This window comes from Meriones unguiculatus, chromosome 2 (genome assembly GCF_030254825.1).
Source record: "Meriones unguiculatus strain TT.TT164.6M chromosome 2, Bangor_MerUng_6.1, whole genome shotgun sequence".
Lineage (NCBI taxonomy): Eukaryota > Metazoa > Chordata > Mammalia > Rodentia > Muridae > Meriones > Meriones unguiculatus.
The window spans coordinates 74,668,966-74,689,073 of NC_083350.1; the positions used below are offsets into that span (position 1 = coordinate 74,668,966).

At 47.9% G+C, this 20,108-nt stretch overlaps 1 protein-coding gene across 8 annotated transcripts in view; it reads left to right on the forward strand.

Moving 5' to 3' along the window:
* The window catches only part of Tmem241 (transmembrane protein 241), a 108,064-nt gene that overhangs the window by 80,396 nt on the left and 7,560 nt on the right, over positions 1-20,108 (forward strand). For 6 of the 8 annotated variants that reach the window (XM_060377673.1, XM_060377671.1, XM_021645423.2 and 3 more), the window contains one exon: positions 16,181-16,245. In XM_060377673.1, coding sequence (XP_060233656.1) covers positions 16,181-16,215 — 35 coding nt within the window. In that variant the 3' untranslated portion in view covers positions 16,216-16,245. Of the gene's footprint in view, positions 1-13,750; positions 14,068-16,180; positions 16,246-20,108 lie in introns of those variants that run through there. The other 2 variants (XR_009589889.1, XR_009589890.1) reach the window with 2 other exon arrangements.

Sequence of the window (20,108 nt, forward strand, 5' to 3'; positions counted from 1 at the left end):
TGGACTGCAGTTGACTGTGGGTAACTGAAGCCACAGAAAACAAAACCGTAGCTACTATAATCCACTTCTGGGAGATGGTCCTGTGCAGCGCTGCAGCGCTATTGCAGCACGGTTGTAAGACGGAAGGGTGGGAACAGTCCCTGTGCTGTTTGTTAACAGGACCACAGTCTCTCTTGCCAGCAGGATTCTTAGACATAAGTAAGAGAAAGGGGGGGTTGGGGATTTAGCTCAGTGGTAGAGCTCTTGCCTAGCAAGCGCAAGGCCCTGGGTTCGGTCCTCAGCTCTGGGAAAAAAAAAAAAAAAAGAGAGAGAGAAAGGGGAATTTATGGCCACTCAGTGTACTGCCAGAGGAAAATCTCCAAGACAGATGACTAAGTCAAACCATATGCGCAGCATGCCAGCTCTCTTTTTGTAAAAAGAGAAACAAACCCATAATTTGTGTTCATATCGATTTACATGTGCAGAAAGAAACTTTAAGTAATAAACATGATTGTCTGCAGCAAGAAGTGGGAGCAGAGCAGACAGAGCAGGGGTGCGCTGCTATATACAGTTTTATAGATTGTTTCAAAATCACGACTTATTACCTACTGGAAAAGGCAACTGGAAAAAGAAAATGTAAGCTCAGTATACCTCCCAGTGTTGTGAAAATGGGTGTGCCTTCGTTCGGGCAGAGCTAAAACTTGGGTATAAGGATTTTGAACCAGGAGGAATCTTATGAAAGACAGCAGGAAAGCAATGAAGTGGGTCTCATTGCAGGGGAGAGGATGGTGGCCTCTCAAGCTAAAGGATTGCGACCTGTAGACCAGTGGGAGGGGGCTGCACCCCACCAGGAGCTTCAGAGCAGTTGGTCGGTCTGTCCAGAGTGCCATGAGCACTCCAGGAATGGGAGTTCTTCAGGCGAGGGACCACCGTGCCTGAGTCTTAGTGTCACATGAAGCAGGGGCTAGATACTTTACAGCCTGGAATGCGGCAGAGTCGTCCAGCATTTTGGTGATCAGTACATTCTGGGCCGTAAATGTGCATGCTGTTTGGGGTTGGTGGGAGTGTGTGCAAGTGTATGTGGAGGCCAAAGGTCAGTCTCAGCTGCCTTCCCGGAAGCTGTCCACCTGATCTTTCATTATTGCGTTTTGTTGTTGTTGAGTTCTCTTACTGTGACCTGCAGGTCACCCATTTGGCTCAGCTGGCTAGCCAGTAAGCCCCAGAGACCCGCTTATCTCTACCTCCCTGGCGATGAGAAGTGAGAACCACCACACTCCAGTATTTTATTTTTAACCTGGTGCTAGCTGGTCAAGGTGGTGCACACTTTTCCTTCCATCACTTGGGAGGCAGAGAAAGGCAGGTTTTTCTGTGCGTTTGAGGCTAGCCTAGTCTACATAGCAAGTTCCAAGCTGTCCAGGGCTGCCAAGACCTCTCACTGCCAAAACCCAACAAAACAAAAACCCTGCATGCCGCCGGTCTGTGTCAGGTTCCCCCTTTCCTGACTGAGCTCTGTGCCCAGCCCAGCCCATTCCTAAATAAAGGTGGATGAGCTGAGCTACTCTGGAGTTCTGTGAGGGCTCTCCAAGGTGCATTTGAACACCTCCAGGAGACATGCATGCGTGTGTTCGGGGTTCAGGGTCAAGCAGCTCTCGGATGCCTAGCTACAGATGGGCACTCTTTCCCTGATAGGAAGGATGCAGCCATGCCTTCCGGTTACGCCGAGAGGAGGAGCAGGTCCAGTCAGCAGCTTGGTTCCCCATCCTGAGACCCAAGGGAGGGTCACAGTGCAGAGGTCAGTGTCTATAGCTTCCATGAGGCTGTGTATGCTGCAGATCGGAACGGGCAAGAGACTTTCTTTGCTAGCATCGTTCCATTAGACCTTATTATATTGTGGCGTTTGGTGGGTGTATTATGCTAAAGGCTCTCAGCCTTAGAGGAATAGGCCTGAATGTGAGACGCCGAACACTGATTGGTTTACAGCTGCATCTTAGGGACTGCGTGTAGCTGTTCCTGGGCCTCCATCTTTCTGCTGCAAAGCCTGTACCTGCCTCCCCATCACACACGGGGAGGCACTTGTGCTGTATTTCTTAACTACATCTAGCTGATACCTCCCTCTGGATCTGCTGTCTTGTTAAGCTTCTTAAACAGTTCTTGCCGGCAGCCAGTGGGTGGCGCAGGCAGTTGCGGTGTGGTGTGCCGTATGAGCAGTAAAGCTGGGGAGGCAGAGACAGGAGCATCCCTCAGCCTCCCTGGCCATCCAGCTTTATTCTGCGCCCAGGTTCAGTGAGGGGCCTTGGTAGAGAGTAATCGAGGAAGACTCCAAATGATGACTCCTGGTTCACCCTCGCATGAACACAGCTACCCCGAATCACAGGCTGGCTGTCGCAGATGCACAGCCTGGTTCTCTGGGTTTCTGCAATGCCTTACTAGGAGAAAGGCCTTTCTAGTGACTTTTCCCACTGCCTTCAGAGTCTGTTTGGCATGATGGCAGCTGCTGACCACCCAATGCTTGGCATTTTCATTCGCACCCAGTGGCGTCGCATTTGCTGAGCTTACTCCAAGCTGCCCCTTCTACAGAACATCCCCTTCTCACCTCTTCACACGTGGTAGCTCCTGCTTGTCCTCAGACTTGATGCGGGCCGAGCTCCGTGAGAGGCGTGTTCTCTGACTCTCAGGAGTATACCCATATCTTGACCTTCACCAGGTGATGCTGGGCTGCCGCCTCACTCGTGTTGTGCTGACCAATCAGTGTGGGCTTCTTTGAGGGGTCTGCCTTTCTTGTTGCCTGTCCAGGGCCTCGTATGATTTCCATAAGAGCAACTTAGTGTCACACCAGCGAAAGCTCAGAGCCCTCTGCATTGCCATTTCCAATTCAGTGAAAGATGCCTTTGAAAAAGTTCTTTATTTTTAAAAACTTTAAAGCATAGTAAAAAAAAAAGGGGGGGTGGTTATCTTAGTCTGTCATAACAAAATGCCATTGACTGAATGACGTCAACCACTGAAATTTATTTTCTGTATGTGTGTGTGTACAAGTGTGTATGTGCACAGATGCATGTGTCCATATTTGAGGGCAAAGGTCAAAAGAGAACTTTGGTGTCACACTTGAGCCTCTCCCCACTTGCTTGATACAGGGCTTCTGGTCGGCCTGGCTGGCCAGTGAGCTCCAGGGGCCCACCTGCTTCTGCCTCCCGTTTCACCATTCCTCCACACCAGGCTGGCTTCTTTTGTGCGCTCTGAGGCTCCAGCTCAGACCCTAATACTTTCAAAGTAAACACTTAACGACTGAGCCATCTTCCCAGCCGGGGGGTTATTTTCTGACAGTTCTTGAAGCTCGGATTCCAAGATTGAGGTATCAGCGGGTAGTGCCTGGAGGGGCCTGCGGAATACTGTCTCACACTGAACGTTTATGTGATTCCACCTTTGGGGGGGGTCAGTGGGGAGAGAGCAACACAGATCGAATGAACAACACAGGGGCACCTGCTGTGGCATTTCTGTAGCTATTTTTGGTTTTGGTGCTGGGGATGAACCTAGGGCCGTGGGCACATTAACCACATACTACCTCGGAGCTACACCTCAGCCCTGCTTTTTTTCCGTATGAACATGCTAGTCCCACCATGATGGCCCCACCTCCAAAGGTATCATTGGTTGTTAGGACTTTAGGGGCATCTTTCAGTCCACCCCATAGAGCCTCACAGGTGACCCACTTACTGTTCGCAGAGATATCTGGAGTTGCGTGTTGAGAACTGTAAGGTCTTTGTCGGTTCCTCAGGTGGGACTTTGCTGGTGACTGAGAGCTGTTGGGATGCTTAGAATGTTGAGTTTTTATGTGATCACGTAGAACTGTATGCTGTCCCGAAGAGGCTTGTTTTCCCCAGCCGATGCTTTCTCAGGAATTGATGGCCAAAGGAAGGAGGTGGGTCAAAGCAGCAAAGGCCTCACTCAACAGATATCAGATTCTCTACTTTTGAACACCTCAAGGAAGGGTTGGTCTCTGGTACCGACACACATTTTTGGCATGCCTATTATTTTTCCTCTGCTGTGGTGAAATATAACAAGGAAAATGAATTGAAGTCCTCGTGTTCAGAAGGAGATGAAACAATTGTCATGGCCTTGGGTAAGGAAGCATGCATTTTTATTTAGGACTCCGTTGAGTGTACGTTTACCTCATTTCTAAAAGTAGTCTGCAGAGATTAGATCTGCCCTCTGACTGGATCAAAGCAAAGTAAAACATAAAGACACCTTGGCCACAGGCCCTTCATCTGCAGTGGCAAGGTACTTCTGGACTTGAGAACTGCTACTTTGATCCCTAGGGCACAGGTTTTAAAGAGTAACTGGCAGGAACCCATCATTCTGCAAGTAACTGACAGTAGGAGGGCCCATTTCCTAAATAAATGGAACCATGAAAATGGAAAGTATCAGACTGAAGAATTAGTCCAGGTACATACCAGTTTGAGGGAATACTAGGGTGGCTCCGAATTCTCCCTTTGTCTTATACAATTGGATGTTTTACCTTTATCAGAGTGGCTAGATGGAAACATAGCTCAGTAGTAGTGAGCTTGCCTGACGTGCACAAGACTCTGGGTTCAAACCCAGTACCACAGAAACAAACCAAAAATGAAATATACCCAGGCCAGTGGCTTTTTATACTAACTTGGAAGAGAAGCAGCATGTGGTTGATTTTCTGCAAAGAAAATTGTAATAACATAGCCAACCTGGTTTTGACTCATCGTAGGATGAGCCAATGCAGAACACCCAAAGGTTCAATGGAACATCAGTTTAATAGACATGATATTAATATGAGAGAGAAATGTTGGAGTCCTCCCCAAGGAAGAGCTAACATGTGTTTCGTAATCTTCCCCAGGAGGATTGCAAGTCTAGGAGAAAGACATGGTTGAGATAGAGAGTTCAAGGTTTTAGGGGCTAAGCATAACTCTGTGGTGAAGTACTTGCCTAGTATGGACAGGGCCTTTCATTTGATGCTAAGTATTAGGGTGGGGAAGAAAAGAAGGAAGGAAAGAGGAGGAGGAGAAGGAGAAGGAAAGAAGATGAAGAGGAGGGAGGAGGAAGAATTGTTCTTGTTTAAGGCTTTGGTACCTTCTGCTTGCTTGTTGGGTTATAGACCAAGAGAAGATACCTGCAGGAATAATAGGCAAGTGGGAAAAAAGTAGAGTTGGAAATAAAAGGCATTCAAGCCTGGCTAGGAAACATTAGGTCTTTTGTTTCCTGCAGGAGACAGGCTTATTTTTAATCTTCTTCCCCAGCCCCAACACATGGAAACAGATTCAAGTGATTTTATTGTATGGATTCCAGAGAAGAAAGAGACCAAGTGTCCTGCCTTTAAATCTCAAGATCCCACTAACGAGCATAATGAGCCCAATAAATGTGCAATCAGAGGAATGTTTATTTCCTCTGCTGTAAACTTGGAAGAGCATGAAAGGATAGATGTGAAAACAGCAGAACTTCCTGCCACAGAGGTTGAAGTAGGAAAGAAGGAACAAAATGTCTCCTCTCCAAACTGCTATACAGACTGTGCCCTTGAGAACCTTTTTTTTTCCCCTCCAGGCTGCTGTACTGGACTATGATTTAGAAAAAGGAGTTAATTAGCATTGTGATGATAAGGTAGTAAGATTGTTGCTGATCAGAGAGCTGCTTGGAGGAGTTCCCGCAAGGCTTTTCCACCTTGCCTCAGCATGGCATTCAGTGGCTGCAGGGAAAGAGTGGTTGGCCAAGCCCATGTTGAAAGCCTTAGATCATACCTCACTGGTTGTTTTCCCTTGTATATAATAAAGGAACCTTTCATTTCAGACTAGAATTCTGCACCATGTAATAGGCCAAAATTTCAACAGAAACAAGTAGGAAGAAAAGAAGTGGCATGTGTCGTATTTTAAGGCAGCTGGAGAGCTATAAAAGCAATGAGGATGGGTGCCGAGCAGCACAAGCCGATCTCTTTGTGGGAGAGATGGTTAAGGAGGGAAGGTGTGTGCTGTCTCTAGGGGGGCTCAATATTTGTTGTGGTCCAAGGGAACGTATTCTCAGGGGAGGAGAAACCAGTAGTTTTTGACAGACAATGGAAACTGGAGGAGCCATGAAGGTAATTCCAGTTTTCCTATAAGATGTTTGCTAATTTCCAGGGCAGCATGGAGGCTTCGGCCTAGCCCGGAAAGGAGAAGGAAAACTTCACGATCTTGGGGGACAGAAGCCTTCTAGAAGGTACCGGCAGTGTTCAATCAGTTTAGATATTGTCTGAGTTTGGGTGGGATGGGGTAGGAGACTTAAAGACCTCTAGAAGGCAGACCTTTCATGAATGAGGAGATACAGACCCACAAAGCTCCCAGGCCTAGAGATCCGCCTTTGGATGGCTAGGTAGAGGGGACCAACTCACCAGAGCTGCATCCCATCTCTGAGTGTATATGCTGCCCCCCCCCATCGCTAACTGACTTGAGCCCATCCCCTACGGGTGGAAATGCTTCCTGGAGGCCCTGTAGTTGTTTACAAAGAACATTCACACACAAAGATAGGGTGGGCATGCTGCATAGGTAAGTGTCTGATAATAACTGGGACAGAACCACAAGGGATCCCGTAGTTTATGGCACAGCGGTAGAGCGCTGGCCTTGCATGTAAAGGCCCTAGTTTCAACATCCAGCACCACAAAAAAGGAGAAAAGAAAGAAAAGGGGGAGGAAAGAAGAAAGGAATTGCTTCAAATTGAAGAAGCAACCTGAGGCTGACGGCTGACATTTTAATAGAAACCACGAGCATAGTGGACAAAGTAACATTGCCCAATAAAATTACAGAGCCAGGGTTGGTCATCTCCCCTCCTTCCCTCTGTTCCTGCTTCAGAGAAGTATTTACCAGCCTTTCCGAAATTACTGTGAGACTATTCAGAAACATACTATGTAAGGCATTCTACTGTCTCATGTTCTTAAGTTCACTGGATATCCTAATCAGATTTCTTTATAATAAAAGGGTTTGTGTCATAGAGCATGCTGGCTAATTCCCGAACGTCACACTGAGCGGTCATTATTAATACCAGGTGAACCAGTGTGTAATTTAGAAAGCTCATATTGTATGTTCAGAGAACACACGGAGAATAGCTGTATAGAAAAGAAATCAGGTTCTAGCTTTGGTTGTGAGATCATGTTGATGAAGATGTTGGATGAGTTGAGTGCGGTGGCTCACGCCTGTAATCCCAGCACTCTGGGAGACAGAGGCAGGCGATCCCTGTTAGTTCAAGGCCAGCCAGGTCCACAAAGTGAGTCCAGGAGAGTCAAGGCTACGCAGAGAAACACTGTCCCAAAAAACAAACAAACAAAAATGTTGGATGAAACAGTGATTTAGAATTCCTAGTTACTTAAAATGGGCAAGACTTGGGTTTGGTCAAAATTGACAACTTCGAGCTGCAAAAGACTCAGACAAATTGTATGTCTGGGACCTCCACTTAGATAGTAAGTGGAGCTAGAGTTAGTGATTAACAGCGTGCACTGCCCTTAGAGAGGACCCAAGTTCAGATCCCACTGTCCATAAGGAGGCTCACAAATGCCTGCAACTCCAGCCGCAAACGATCTGATGCCCTCTGCTGGTGTCTGCAGCACAACACCCACACACCACCACCACCACACATACAGACATACAAATAAAAATTAAAAGGAAATTTAGAATATGCAAGTAACTCTTATACCACAATAATTAAAGATAGCTCCAGTCTTTAAAATAGGCCAAGAGTCTAAATAGGCAGGTCTCCAAAGAAGATGAACGAATGGCCCATAAGCCCATGAGAGAATGTTGAGCATCATTAACCAACAGAAAAACACAAGTCCAAGACACTTGATACCTGTTAGGATGGCAGTGATTAAGAAAATAACAGCAAGGATGGGAGGAAATCAGAACTTCTATACATCACTGGTGACAATGTAAAGGTGGTGGGTGAGCCCACAGTGATGACAGGGACAATACTAATGAGGTCTTGTTTTACCAAGTTCTGGCCAATCCATCTGTGCTCTAAAGGGTTTCTGTCGTGCTGACGATTGTATGGATCCTTTCACTCAAATTACTAACACAGCAACACCCAAATTAGTAACATATCAATAGTCAGGAATCCAATTCTGTCTTACAAGAGTCATGAGGAGGATTTCTAAAGTGCACCAGACCTGCCTCCTAAAACGTCCTGGTGGAGTAGAGCAGGTAGACTGGGGTTTTCTTTTATTTTTTGACTTCCTATAATACTTTGTATATGTAGCACAGATTGAGAACCGGCAAGGCGCATAGACATTGCTGGAGTTATGCAAAGCCACTGTGGGGGGTCAGCTTGGTGCAAGAAGAAGGAGCTTGGCCAGGGTTCAGGAGCCTCTCGCTCCAATCAGGGTGTTTGTCCGCCGTGGACTCCAGTTTGTTTGTCTGTAAAGTGTGTTCATCTCTCTCTGCCATAGGGCTGAAGTAGGGATTTCCTTAGCGTGAGTATATGCTCCTGAGAGCCTGATTATCTGGGACATTTTATAGCCTCCTTACATTGGTTCCTTTTCCTTTTTTCCCTCAACCTAGAAATTCGTGTCACATGTCCCCAATTCTGTTCTCTTATTGCTTCTTTTATAAAATACAGGTGTTTGCAAAAAGTTTCTCTGCATTGAAATTGCTTTTTCTTAATGCAGACTTAATGACTTAACCGTTTTTTTGTTGGTTTTTTTTTTTTTTTTTTTTCTGCCCAGCTGTGTTCTCAACACCATTTGCTGACAAGGTTGGCAGAATGAAACAGTCCATCTACTTTAATGAGTAATATCAAATACTATTAATAGTCATGTCTAGGGTTAGTGAGAGTTGTTTCTCATTAATAATTACACTGGTCATGGTAATAAATCACAGGGTGAATAATAAGGGTTATTTGAATATTTAAAGAATGTCAAATAAAGTTCTTAGTCTTAGCTATGGTTTCCATCTGGGAAACACAGAATTCCTTGGCTCTTAGGAGGGGGTTAGAAAATCTTGCTCTTAAGTTTGCTTTTTTTTTGGTTTGTTTTTAGTTTTGGTTTTTTGAGACAGAATTTCTCTGTGTAGCCCTGGTTGTCGTGGAACTAACTCTGTAGACCAGGCTGGCCTCAAACTGAGATCCTCCTGCCTCTGCCTCCTGAGTGCTGGTGTTAAAGTTGTGCACCACCACCATCTGGCAAGTTACTAATACCATATTAGATGTCCTCTCAAACTTAAAATTAAGGCTAGGTTTGAGCATTTCTTGTGTGAGTCAACAGTGAGGATTCGGGACTCTGACATAGACCTCTAAGCTCTGCGGTCCTGGAGAGGTGAAGACCCACTTCCTCCAGCTGCTGTATGAACACTCGTGTGGTCCCTGGGGGTATGGCACCTGCCGCTGGCACTGCAGGTGTGGAACAGAGCTCCCATACTGAGTGTGCACGCTCTACCCCGCGTGTTAGCTCCAGGGCCGCCCTGTTGGTGTGTGTTCGCTGAGGTCCGAGCTGCTGCGGTTCCTGCAATTTCCCAAGTGATGCTGGTTCAGCTTGTCTGGAACTATACTTGGGGACTGGGGAAATGGCTCCGAGGTTAGAGCATTTCCCACACAGCGAGAAGACAAGAGTTGGATCCCCACGTTTGCCAGTCGGCATGGCAGCTCCCCTGTAATTGTAGCTCAGAAGGCAGAAACGGGATCTCAAGAACAAACTGTCTAGCCACTGGGGAGCTCTGCTTGACTGAGAGACCCTGCCTCAAAGAATAAGGAGAAGGAGTGGTTGAGGAAAATTTATGACATCAGTCTCTCTGATGTGCACACATACACATGCATATACACATGTGTTTATGTACCTTACACACATGCTCACATGCATGCAAACATGCACACCCACGTACAAATGAAAAGAAGAAAAAGAAGAATAAATACCTCTTGTCTGTCTCTGTCAGAACTTTCCCTGCCTTCCTTTAAGAAATATCCTCTCCTACTTTTCAAGAAGTTCAGAAGCAAGATTCTGCATTTTATATCCCTCTGCTTCCCAAGCCACAGTCAGGACCCCATTAGAACCTTCCCTGCCATGTTTGACTTGGCACCAGGATAACCTCAGTCCTTTCCATGGAGCCCTTCCTACCCTTGATAGTACAGGTATTTAGTCGGCAATGAGAGGCAGAGGGTATCTTTAGAAGGTCTTGGTTCCAGTTAGCCCTCATCTGTGAAATTTTTAAGTGATTGGTGGTGTGGCCTCACAGACTGTCCCAGCACTGATGGCCTAGTACAGACACAAGAAGCTCTTGAGACAGCCTTCCCACAGAGACAGACCTCTATTGTTAGCCCCTGAGTACACACAACTGAGTAACATACACCCTGCCAGACAGTATGTTTGAGCAGAGTTGGCATGTGCAGTGGCAAGGGACTGAAAACCCAGAGCAGAAACGTCTGACACAGTCAGATGTATTCATGGGCTCTACGTTCAGGAAAGGCTTTCTAGGGATGGACCTTTGAGAGGTGAGCAGGAATCATGTGGGCAGGCCTATGAAATGGCCCAGCAGGGAGGACATGCTGAAGAAAGACAAAATGATGTGATACCCAGAAACTGTCTGAAAAAAACTGTAGCCATGAAAGGGAGGTCTGGGGCAGAAGCAGTCAATGGTGCAAATGGCTTTTTTTCTTAAGAGCCATGACAGCTATCCATAGTGGCCCATGCCTGTAATCCCAGCACTCAGGGAGGCAGAGCCAGGTGGATCTCTGTGAGTTCAAGGCCAACCTGGTGTGTTCAGAGAAACCCTGCCTCGACAACAACCAAACAAAAGCCCCCACAACAAAAAGTCATGTGCGTCTAACTAATAACAAACAGGGGCTCTGAATCTCTGACTCCTTAAGGACCCCGCTTTCGCTCTCGGGCAAGTTCCCGCTTTCCCCACCCCATCGTAGGTTTGAAATGAATGTTTGAAAAACAAACCTGATCTACTTTAAATGGCAAAGTTTGCTTAAATAACATGGAGCTTGTGATAACCATCCGTCCACAAAGCCAGAAAGATCAAAGCCTGCCGCAGCTTGTGTGCATTGAGTCCTGCTGCTGTTGGCAAGGCTGTGCCTATGGCGGGCATGGGGCTTGTTAGTCAGGTCTCCCAGGGAAGTGTACGGCTGGCAAGATCCTTTCTCCTCTGGGGGGAAAATATATCTCTAAAACTCCTTTTTAAAAGCGAGAACAGTGATTGGTACACCTTTTAAATGGCAAATCCTGAGAGTAGCGGAAGCCTTCTGCAAGAGGCGGCTTTAGCCATTACAGGCATGTGCCGCCATACCCATCTCAACCCCTGTTCTTTCCAAATTACACAGGCTACAGCATTCTGGTATAGCAGAAAAAAATTAAGACCTTCAGAAGCCCCTGGTACAAACAAGCATCCGAATCAGTGCCTTCTCACGACTGGTGCTTAGCAAACCATAGGAGTATTCCTGCAAGAAGGTGTGCGCAGGCGCTTGGGCACACATGTGCCCGAGCGTGTAGAGCCTCAGGGATGATTTGAGGCTCATCCTCCATTCCTTTCTCTCTTCGTTCATGGAGGCAGTGTCTCCTAGTCAAATGTGGGGCTGGCTTTGCCAGCCAGTTTGCTTGGGGGATCGTGTCTCCGCTCTTTGTGTGGAATTTTGAGTTACAGGCAGGATGACATGCCCGCCTGGCAGTTACATGGGTTTCTGAGGCTCTGAACTTAGGGCCTCACAGTTGCACAGTAAATACTTCTACTGCTGAGCCATCTCTCCATCACCTTAATCATTCCTGAGTGGTGTCCTAGTAACTGTTCTGTTGCTGTGAGGAGGCACCATGACCAAGGCAACTCTTCACCCCCCGCCACAGGGTTTCTCTGTGTAGACCAGGCTGGCCTTGAACTCACAGATACACACCTGTCTCTGCCTCCTGGGTGCTGTGATTAAAGGTGTGCGCCACCACCACCTGACTCAAGGCAGCTTTTATAAAAGGAGAGGCTTACTTAGGGGCTTGCGTGTAATTTTGGAAGGTTAGTCTATCGTCATCAGGATGGGGGGTGTGGAGGGACCCACAGCACGGGAGCAGCAGCTAAGATCTACATCTTGATCTGCAAGCTGAGAAAGAGACTGTGGGCATGGCACGGGCTTCCCCCAGTGACACACTTCCTCCAGCATGTTCCAGTCCTTCTAATCCTTTCAAATAGTGCTACTCCCTGATGACCAGGCATTTAAATATATAAGCCTATAGGGGCCATTCTTACTCACGCCACCACAAATGAACAGGCAGGCGCAGTGAGTGGGTTTATACCGTGGTGTAACCATCATTACTGTTCCCTTCAAGGATCTTCTTTCCAAACTGCAACTCTACCATTCAACAACCCTCTCTCCTTTCTGGGCTCCTCCAGGCCCTGGCAAGTACCATTCTCCTTTCTGCCTCCATGAGTTTTATGACTAGATACCTTACATAAATGGAATCTGATTTCGCATGGCCCAGCATCCATGCTGAAGTATGTCTCAGAATTTCCTCTTTTAAAAAGCTGAATGATAACTCCATTGTGAGTCAGTTTCTTTACCAGCTCATCTCTCAAGGGACATTTTTCCCGCAAGGGACATTTTGATTGCTCCTAACTGTGTTGTAAATGATGCCACTGCGAATGTGTGAAAATATGAGGTTGGCCTTCAGGAGGCTCTTTTGTATGTGTGCGTGTGTGTCTGCGGGTGCTCATGTGTATTGTGTGCTTATATACGTGTGTGTAGGTCTGAGAATAACTTCAGGTGTCATTTCCTAAGTGCCTCTCTGCTGTTTATTTGAGAGGCAATCTCTTCTTGGCTGGAACTCACCAAGTAGGCTAGGCAGGCTGGCCTGTGGGCGCCAGGGATCTGCAAGCCTCTGCCTCCTCTCTTAGGACCACTGGCTTTTCATCTGCCACCATGCCATCTTTTTACTTGGATTCTGGGGCCTTCATCAAGATCCTCTTGATTGAAAGGCAAACAGTTTACCCATCTGGCAATCTTTCCAGCCCTTCCGGTGGGTGTTGAGCTAGGACATGAGGCTTTGGTTCTCCTCTCACTGACACAAACCAAGGGTCCCTGGGGCCAGTCACAGGTCACTGATTCACAGCCCCTCTACCTGTTAGCCAAGGGAAGGCCTTCTACTGCTTACATCTTGCCCTATATATTGTACTTTATATTCTGGCTTGGAATACTCAGCCGCTGGCTTTTACTTCCTCCCAGGTGGGATTGGGCGTGGAGTGGCCCTTTGGTCCCAGTTCAGAATTGGCACTGTGGAGTATTCCTAGCAGTCCTGAAGGCCCCTGTGTACAGAAACCGATCGCTGTGAGCAGACATGAGTTTGACCCTCAGACAGGGAGAGCCCAGCATTTGGGGGGCTGTGCACTGAGTGGGCAGGCCAGACTGGCTGGCTGCCCAGCATTCACCTTTCTGGGAGGCTGCCACTGCTACAGTGATGGAAGGAAAAGAAAGCGTAAAAGCCAGAAAACATGACGGTTCTTACAGAGTAGAATGGAAAGCAGCCTGCCTGACTCCACAGTAGCCCTGCCAGGCACGCACGTCACTGCGCGTTTTTGACAGAAACAAGCCACACTGATTTATAACATGTCAGCGCATGTCACAGCCATCAGCAGTCGTGCTTGTTAATAGAGAAAACTTTGGAGGAGCTTGAAAACACGCTCAGGAGGAAGGTGGGAGGTTGCACAAACATTTCCAGGAAGGAGCAGAGGCAAAGGCACCCGAACGGCTGCTAGACAAAACTGATTTTCAAGTAAGAACTGGTTTGAAAATTTTAAGACATGTTTTTCTTGGCACACGGCAGCGTTCACAGACACAATGAGGCCAGCTGCCTGACTCCTGGCAGACAGGATTCCTCCCAAGTTCCAGAACCGTGTGGAGATGCAGAGGCGCAGGCCTGGCTGAGGATATTCCCGGCAAGGGACACCTCCCTTTTCTCGGGGAGGGCTAAGTCTCATGAAAGAGGCAGAGAGTAGGCAGAAAAGATGGATAAAGGAAGCCTCCAAGAGCTGATGAAGAAGGGCAAAGGAGGACCACGAGATGGCCTACAAGATAAAGCTGCTTGCTGCCATAGGAGCCGACATGGTGGAAAGAGAACCAACTTCTGTACAGGTGCACTGTGTAAGCACATTTTTTTTTTAAAGGAAAATGAGATGGAGGCAGTGGTGAAGAAGGAGAAAAAGGGTGTACGCTGGGTTCCACACAGCCACAGTGGAGCTCTGCAGTGCACCAGGTTGACAGTACGGCTAACAGCCATGCGGGCTGCAAACTTGCCCTCCTGCCAGTTCCCAGAAACAAGTCCCTGCTGGCACTGTGCCAGGAAACAACTATTTTCAAAGAAAAGAAGGACTCTCAGGATAGCTGACTTTGTTCAGGACTTGAATGAAAACAAATGAAGAGAGACACTGGCAATAACAATGAGAATAAAAAGGAAGGGGTAAAAGCAGACACGCACACAGATAAAGGAATGTTTTTCCAAACAGGTAAATGGGAAAACTTTGATGAGCTGTATTTCGGGGAAAGTACAAATGTAATACTTGTGGTTGGTAATAATGATGGGGCAGTAAAGGCCACTGCATTCAGGAGCTCCAGGTCAGGGGCCTTTTGGTTGGGGTTAGCCTTTACCACCATCAGCTCGTCCTCTGTCAGGAAATGAGGCAATAACATGTTTGTAAGGGTAGCATGCCTCCTTCCCCAAACCAGACATCTGCAGGATAGCTGAGGGTGGGTGCTGCTTCCTGACAACACACACAGAAGCCCATGAAAAGAAGGCCAAGGATGGTGGCTCATACCTGTGGTCTTAGCGCTCGGGAGGCTGCCGTGGGAGGGCCTTAAGTTCACAGCCAGCCTGGGCTACAGCAAGCTATTTCAAACAGACTAAGGAAGACAGGGAGAAAAACGAGATGGGAGAGAGCCATCATCCCCGCTCGTCTGGCCTGCTCTTTAATGTCTGCACGCAATAAAGAGGTCTTTTGCATGGTTAGGGTTTTTGCTGCAAATCAATAAAGTGAGGCAAATAAAAAGGTTTAAAAAATTTTTTTAATGAGACAAATAGATAAATCATGAAGGTTCACAGTCTTGGTTTGTAAAGGTTCCAGTTAGAGTGCCAAACTTACCTCTGTGTTAAGTGAAAAGTGGCTGCCCTACAAGCAATGAAGACCAGGTGCCCAGACCCCAAATAAAGTAGAAATGGCAGCGGGCATCTATCACCCTAGCTCTTCTACAGCAAGATGGGAGGAAACAGAATCCCTGGCAGCTGGTGGAGCAGGCGAGCTTGGCGTATGCATCAGTGAACAAGAGGCCCTGCCTCAACAAGCTCGAAGGTTGAGGCCAACACGTGAGGTTGACCCTGACCTCCACGTTTGTGCTGTGGGCACATGAGGGTCCACGCATGTACACGTTGCCAGCTGGGACACCCGGAAAGGCCTCTGGACAGCACAGGGCTTCCATCACCTTGAATTTGGGTAGCAGAGGTTTCCGAGCTTGATTGGCTCTCGTCAGCACCTGCACCTACTCTCTCCCAGCGAGAAAGCAGGTCCTTAGGGCTACTGTACTCAGAGAAGCTGCTTTGGTCTGCAGAATTCAAAATTCTAAAAACAAGAGCCATCTAGGCTTAGCACAGACATTCTAAGTGTGAATGGAGTTGGCTCACACTCATTTCACGACAGTTGTTCTGAGGCACGCTCTGGAGTTCGGCCCCCCTGGCTGCCATTCCTAAGGTCTTTTCTGGGGTGTCTAGCTCTAGAAGGTGTAGGGCTAACCTCCCCTTTACCTCCACTTAGGGCTGACCTCCTCCCCCAGGAAGCACGTGGCTTCCTAGAATGTGTATCACAGTATTAGATTAGGGTGTTAGAAGAGGCAAGAGAGGTGAAGCTGTATGGAGAGATAAGCTTTTAGCCTGAGGATCTGGGCACATGGGGATGGCTCCTGTGCACTGAGACAAAATGGGAGGCCCGTTACTGAAAGGATCTCTTTGGGCAGATGGGGTGACTTTGGCCCTGCACCTCTCTTTTGAGCAGGTTAGAAATTAAACGCTTCTTTGCGGGTCCTAACAGAGCACAGGACATAGCATTCCCCATGTCACACGTTTTGCTCAGAGGTCACGCCAAATGGCAGAGGACTAGTGGGCGGCGATGGCGAATGTCGAGAACAATCCTTTCACAGCTCAGGGGAAACTACCGGGTGGGCGGGCTAGTGGAGTCTGCTGCTCTCATGGCCTCTGTCATTTCTGCAGGTCATCACAGCCGGCCTGTCGCTGGTGCTGTTTGATGTCATCCTGACCAGAGCAACTGTGGGATGGTAAGTTCTCCGCAGAGAGGAGACACAGTTCATCAAAGTAGTGACTTTGACTCTAATGAAGCAGGAATGTGTGGTGGGTAGATGTGTTCATCCTAAGTAAATTTTTATATTGGCGATGCCTTCCCTGTCTTACTGAGTCACTGATTGATTGATTGCAGTACTAGTACTTAAACACAGTGCTTCATGTGTGCTTCATGTATGCTAAGCAAGCGCTCTCCTCTAAACTACATCTCACATTGAGGCCTGGGCCGGCCTTGAACTTGCATTGATCCTCCTGCCTTGGTCTCTCTAATGCTGGGGTGGCAGGTATGAGCAAGCGTGCCCCGCTTCGTTATCTTTCAGATGTTATTGCTGTGTGAATTTACATGTAGAAGAGCACATCTGTCACTCGTACACAACTGAGATAATACACAATGTCAGGCACAGTGCTGGATGCTTGGACAGCATGCTCTTACATGTCACACAGCCTGAGAGTTTGTTTCTGTTTTGTTTTTGTTTTTCAAGACACAGTTCCTCTGTGTAGCCTCTTCTGTCCTAAACTCCCTTTGTAGACCAGGCTGGCCTCAACCTCACAGAGATCTGCCTGCCTCTGCCTCCCCAGTGCTGGGATTACACCTGTGTGCCACCATGCCTGGCTCATTGTCAACCGTTGAACATTCCACGTAAACCCTAACTGATACCCAGTTCAGCAGGCTACCAGAATACCTTAGTCACTCGTCCATCTCAGAGTCACCACTGTTGGCACTCTACCATTGGTCCCTTGCTGTTCGAGAGAGGGGAGGATTGGCTGCTTGGAGCCCTTAGGCACCAAGCTCACAGGTGTGTGTGTCTCTTAAAGTGCTGCACTGTTTCCATTTAACCCATTCCTACGCTCGTGTGATCTTAAAGCTTACACTATTTGGCCCTACCAAGCACAAAAGTGCATGCACTCCCAAACGCAGGTATTTGCATGTACACACACAGAAATCTAAGGCATCTGCAGAGGTTACCATGCGTCTGACATTTTGCACTAATGCCATCTCACTTTCACAGTCCTCCCAGTTACTGTGCCGAGGTTCTGAGGCATTTGAGTGATTTCCCCCCTCCAGGATTTTAAAGCTGGGGGGCGGGGGTTATATTAGAGTTGAATGCAGGCCTCCATGTGTCCAAAGCCCTGTAGCCGAGAACTGAGTCGAGCGCTGTCAAGGACTGGCCAACAGCACTGCGTACAGTTGTCAAAGCCCATAAGGGAGACATGCAGGAAACTGGCTTAAATGGTCCTCTTCCAGTAAAGAGTCCTGGAGAAAGCCCACGCACTGGAAGAAGGGTTTGCTTTGGCTCAGTTTCAGGCATCCCCATGGCCTTTGGGCCCAAATGAGGCAGAATTTCGTGGCAGAGAGCATATGATGGAGTCGGATGCTGACCGTATGGGACAGCCTGTAAGCAAAGAATGAGAACCATCTCTAACAACCACATTTCCTCCCACCAAACCCCACCTTTTAAGGGTTCTAGCTCTTCCCAGTAGTGGCACAGACTGAGGACAAAGTTTTAATACATTGGGCCACTTACTCAAACCATACCAACAGTCAACTGTAATGAGCACAGTGAGGGTTGGACAGCAGAGAGAGCGTTCCCTGGGATGAGGCAGCCTAATTCCTGGTCAGGGTCTGACTTGGCAGACACATCTGTGGATGTTTAGGGTAAAAACTTCATTATTGTACATTTTCAACTATGTTTTATGAATTTTTTCACAACTTCATCCATGCCCGCAATGGCTCTTGAGTGTGTCCACCCTCAATTCACACACTTCTAGGCCCTCTGGAGTTCCCCTCCCCATTCACACTCTCTGTCTCCCTACCCCGACCCTGTTTCCTAGCCTAATGAGTCATATTAGTGCCACCAGCTGGAATGCTGGCGGAGCTTGTTGGCGTGACTGGCCTGCAGTTAGTCCACGTCTCTCCAGGAGCATCCCATAGCACCCCTCCCCATCCTCGTTCCTTCCGTCCCTTTAGCAAGTTCACTGACCTGTGGAGGGAACATTAGGTTTTAACAGTATAGCTGTGATTCTGTTGTTAAAATGTTAAAGTGTTCTGTTGAAGCCATGTTGATGTCTATAGTCCAGGCTGCCTCCCAGGGCTTTGTCTGGGTCGGGGGCCATGTCTGTGGTCTGTTCTGTCAGCAGAAGCCGTGTAGAAGCCCATGGTCTGTACTCCCACTGACCATAAAGAGCAAGGAGGCCACTTCTGCAGGGACATAGATGACTGCAGATGAACAGTGGAGAGAGAGGGACATGGAAGGCTCCTGTGACAACACCCACCCCCACCCCCAAAGTAGCAGCCCAAACAGGAAGCCATTAAGGAGAACTCTTAGTGTGATAAGGTTGCTGAAGCTAGGTCTCCACAACTGATGGCCTCTGGCGGGGTGAGGGGAACGGCTCGGTTCTATTTAAGGGGCAGGTCGCCGAAAGTCTAACCATGCTCCAGTGAGTATATAGATAACACAAATTGTTCTCTTTTTTGGAGTGGAGGTAGGGGAGAGTTGAGAGTTGTGTAGCCCTGGCTGTCTTGGAACTCACTCTGTAGACCAGCCTGGCCTCTAACTCACAGAGATCCACCTGCCTCTGCCTCCCGAGTGCTGGGATTAAAGGCGTGCACCACCAGCAGCGGCTAATATTTTTCTTTTTCTTTTTTGGGAGGAGAGGTCACAAAGGTGGGGGTGGGCATGGAACAACTGGGGAATTCGCATGATGGGATGCATGATGTGAAATTCCTCCAAAAATCAGTAAAAATACTATGTTGAAAAATGAAATAATAATGAAGAAATGTTTACTGAGTATTGCCAGGCATAGGGGTACATGCGTTTAACCCTAGCACTCAGGTGGCAGAGGCAGGTGGATCTCTGCACATTTGAGGCCAGATTGGTCCACAGAGTGGGCTCCAGGACAAGCAGAATTACATAGTGAGATTCTGTCTCAGAAAAAAACCCACATAAAAATGCTTTCTGCTGAGTGCTGCATGGAGCACATGGGGACTCTCTTAAAGAAGTGTTCCACATTATCCAGTTCTCACGGGATGGTCAAGTGAAAACAGTGAGGAAGACAGTCTGGGACGGGTAGGGTGGTGGTTATTGGAATGTCCAGTGGGTGTGAAGACGAGGTGGGAGAGCGTGAGAGTGCTCAGAAGGCAAGCCTCAGAACTGGCTTGGCACGGCACCTGACGCAGATGGCAAGGGCTTACTTAGGCAGTAGGGTAGGAGAGCACTGGCCTTTCTTACCCAGGGAAGACAGGACCAGAGGTGCAGACGTTGAGATAAGGATTCAAAATGGGCTCTAGGCCACACAGCTAACCCCACACTTGCTCTTTCTGTCCTGAGACAGAATGACACTACAGTGGGGAGGAAGGCAGATGCCTCAAAACTGTCAAAAGAGGACATGCAGGCCCTCTGTATGTAGTATGTATGCATGCATGTATATATGTATGCATGTATGTATGTATGTATTTGTGTCTGTCTTATCATGAGGCATTAAGTGGTTGTCCCCTGGATGAAGAGATCATACTAGAACTCAAAACCAGTCCACAGTGTCCAAACCTTCCAGAACTAGAGCACTGGCAAAGGTTTGTCAGCAGTACAGGTCAGTGTGTGAGGTCAAAGGAAACACGGGGAAGGCGGCTCCCATGGTCCTCTTCTCACCTCCATGGTCCTCCTCTAAATTCTTAGAGCATTTTTCTTTCTTACACACACACACACCTTCATGTTTTGTATAGAATTTCAAAATGAACCAAGAAACCCAGGTGTTGGATTGAGTGTGAGAAATCAGAGCGAGGCGGCTCTCAGACACGGGGGAATGTTAAGGCAGACCAGTAAGGGGGGGTTGTTGAGAATGT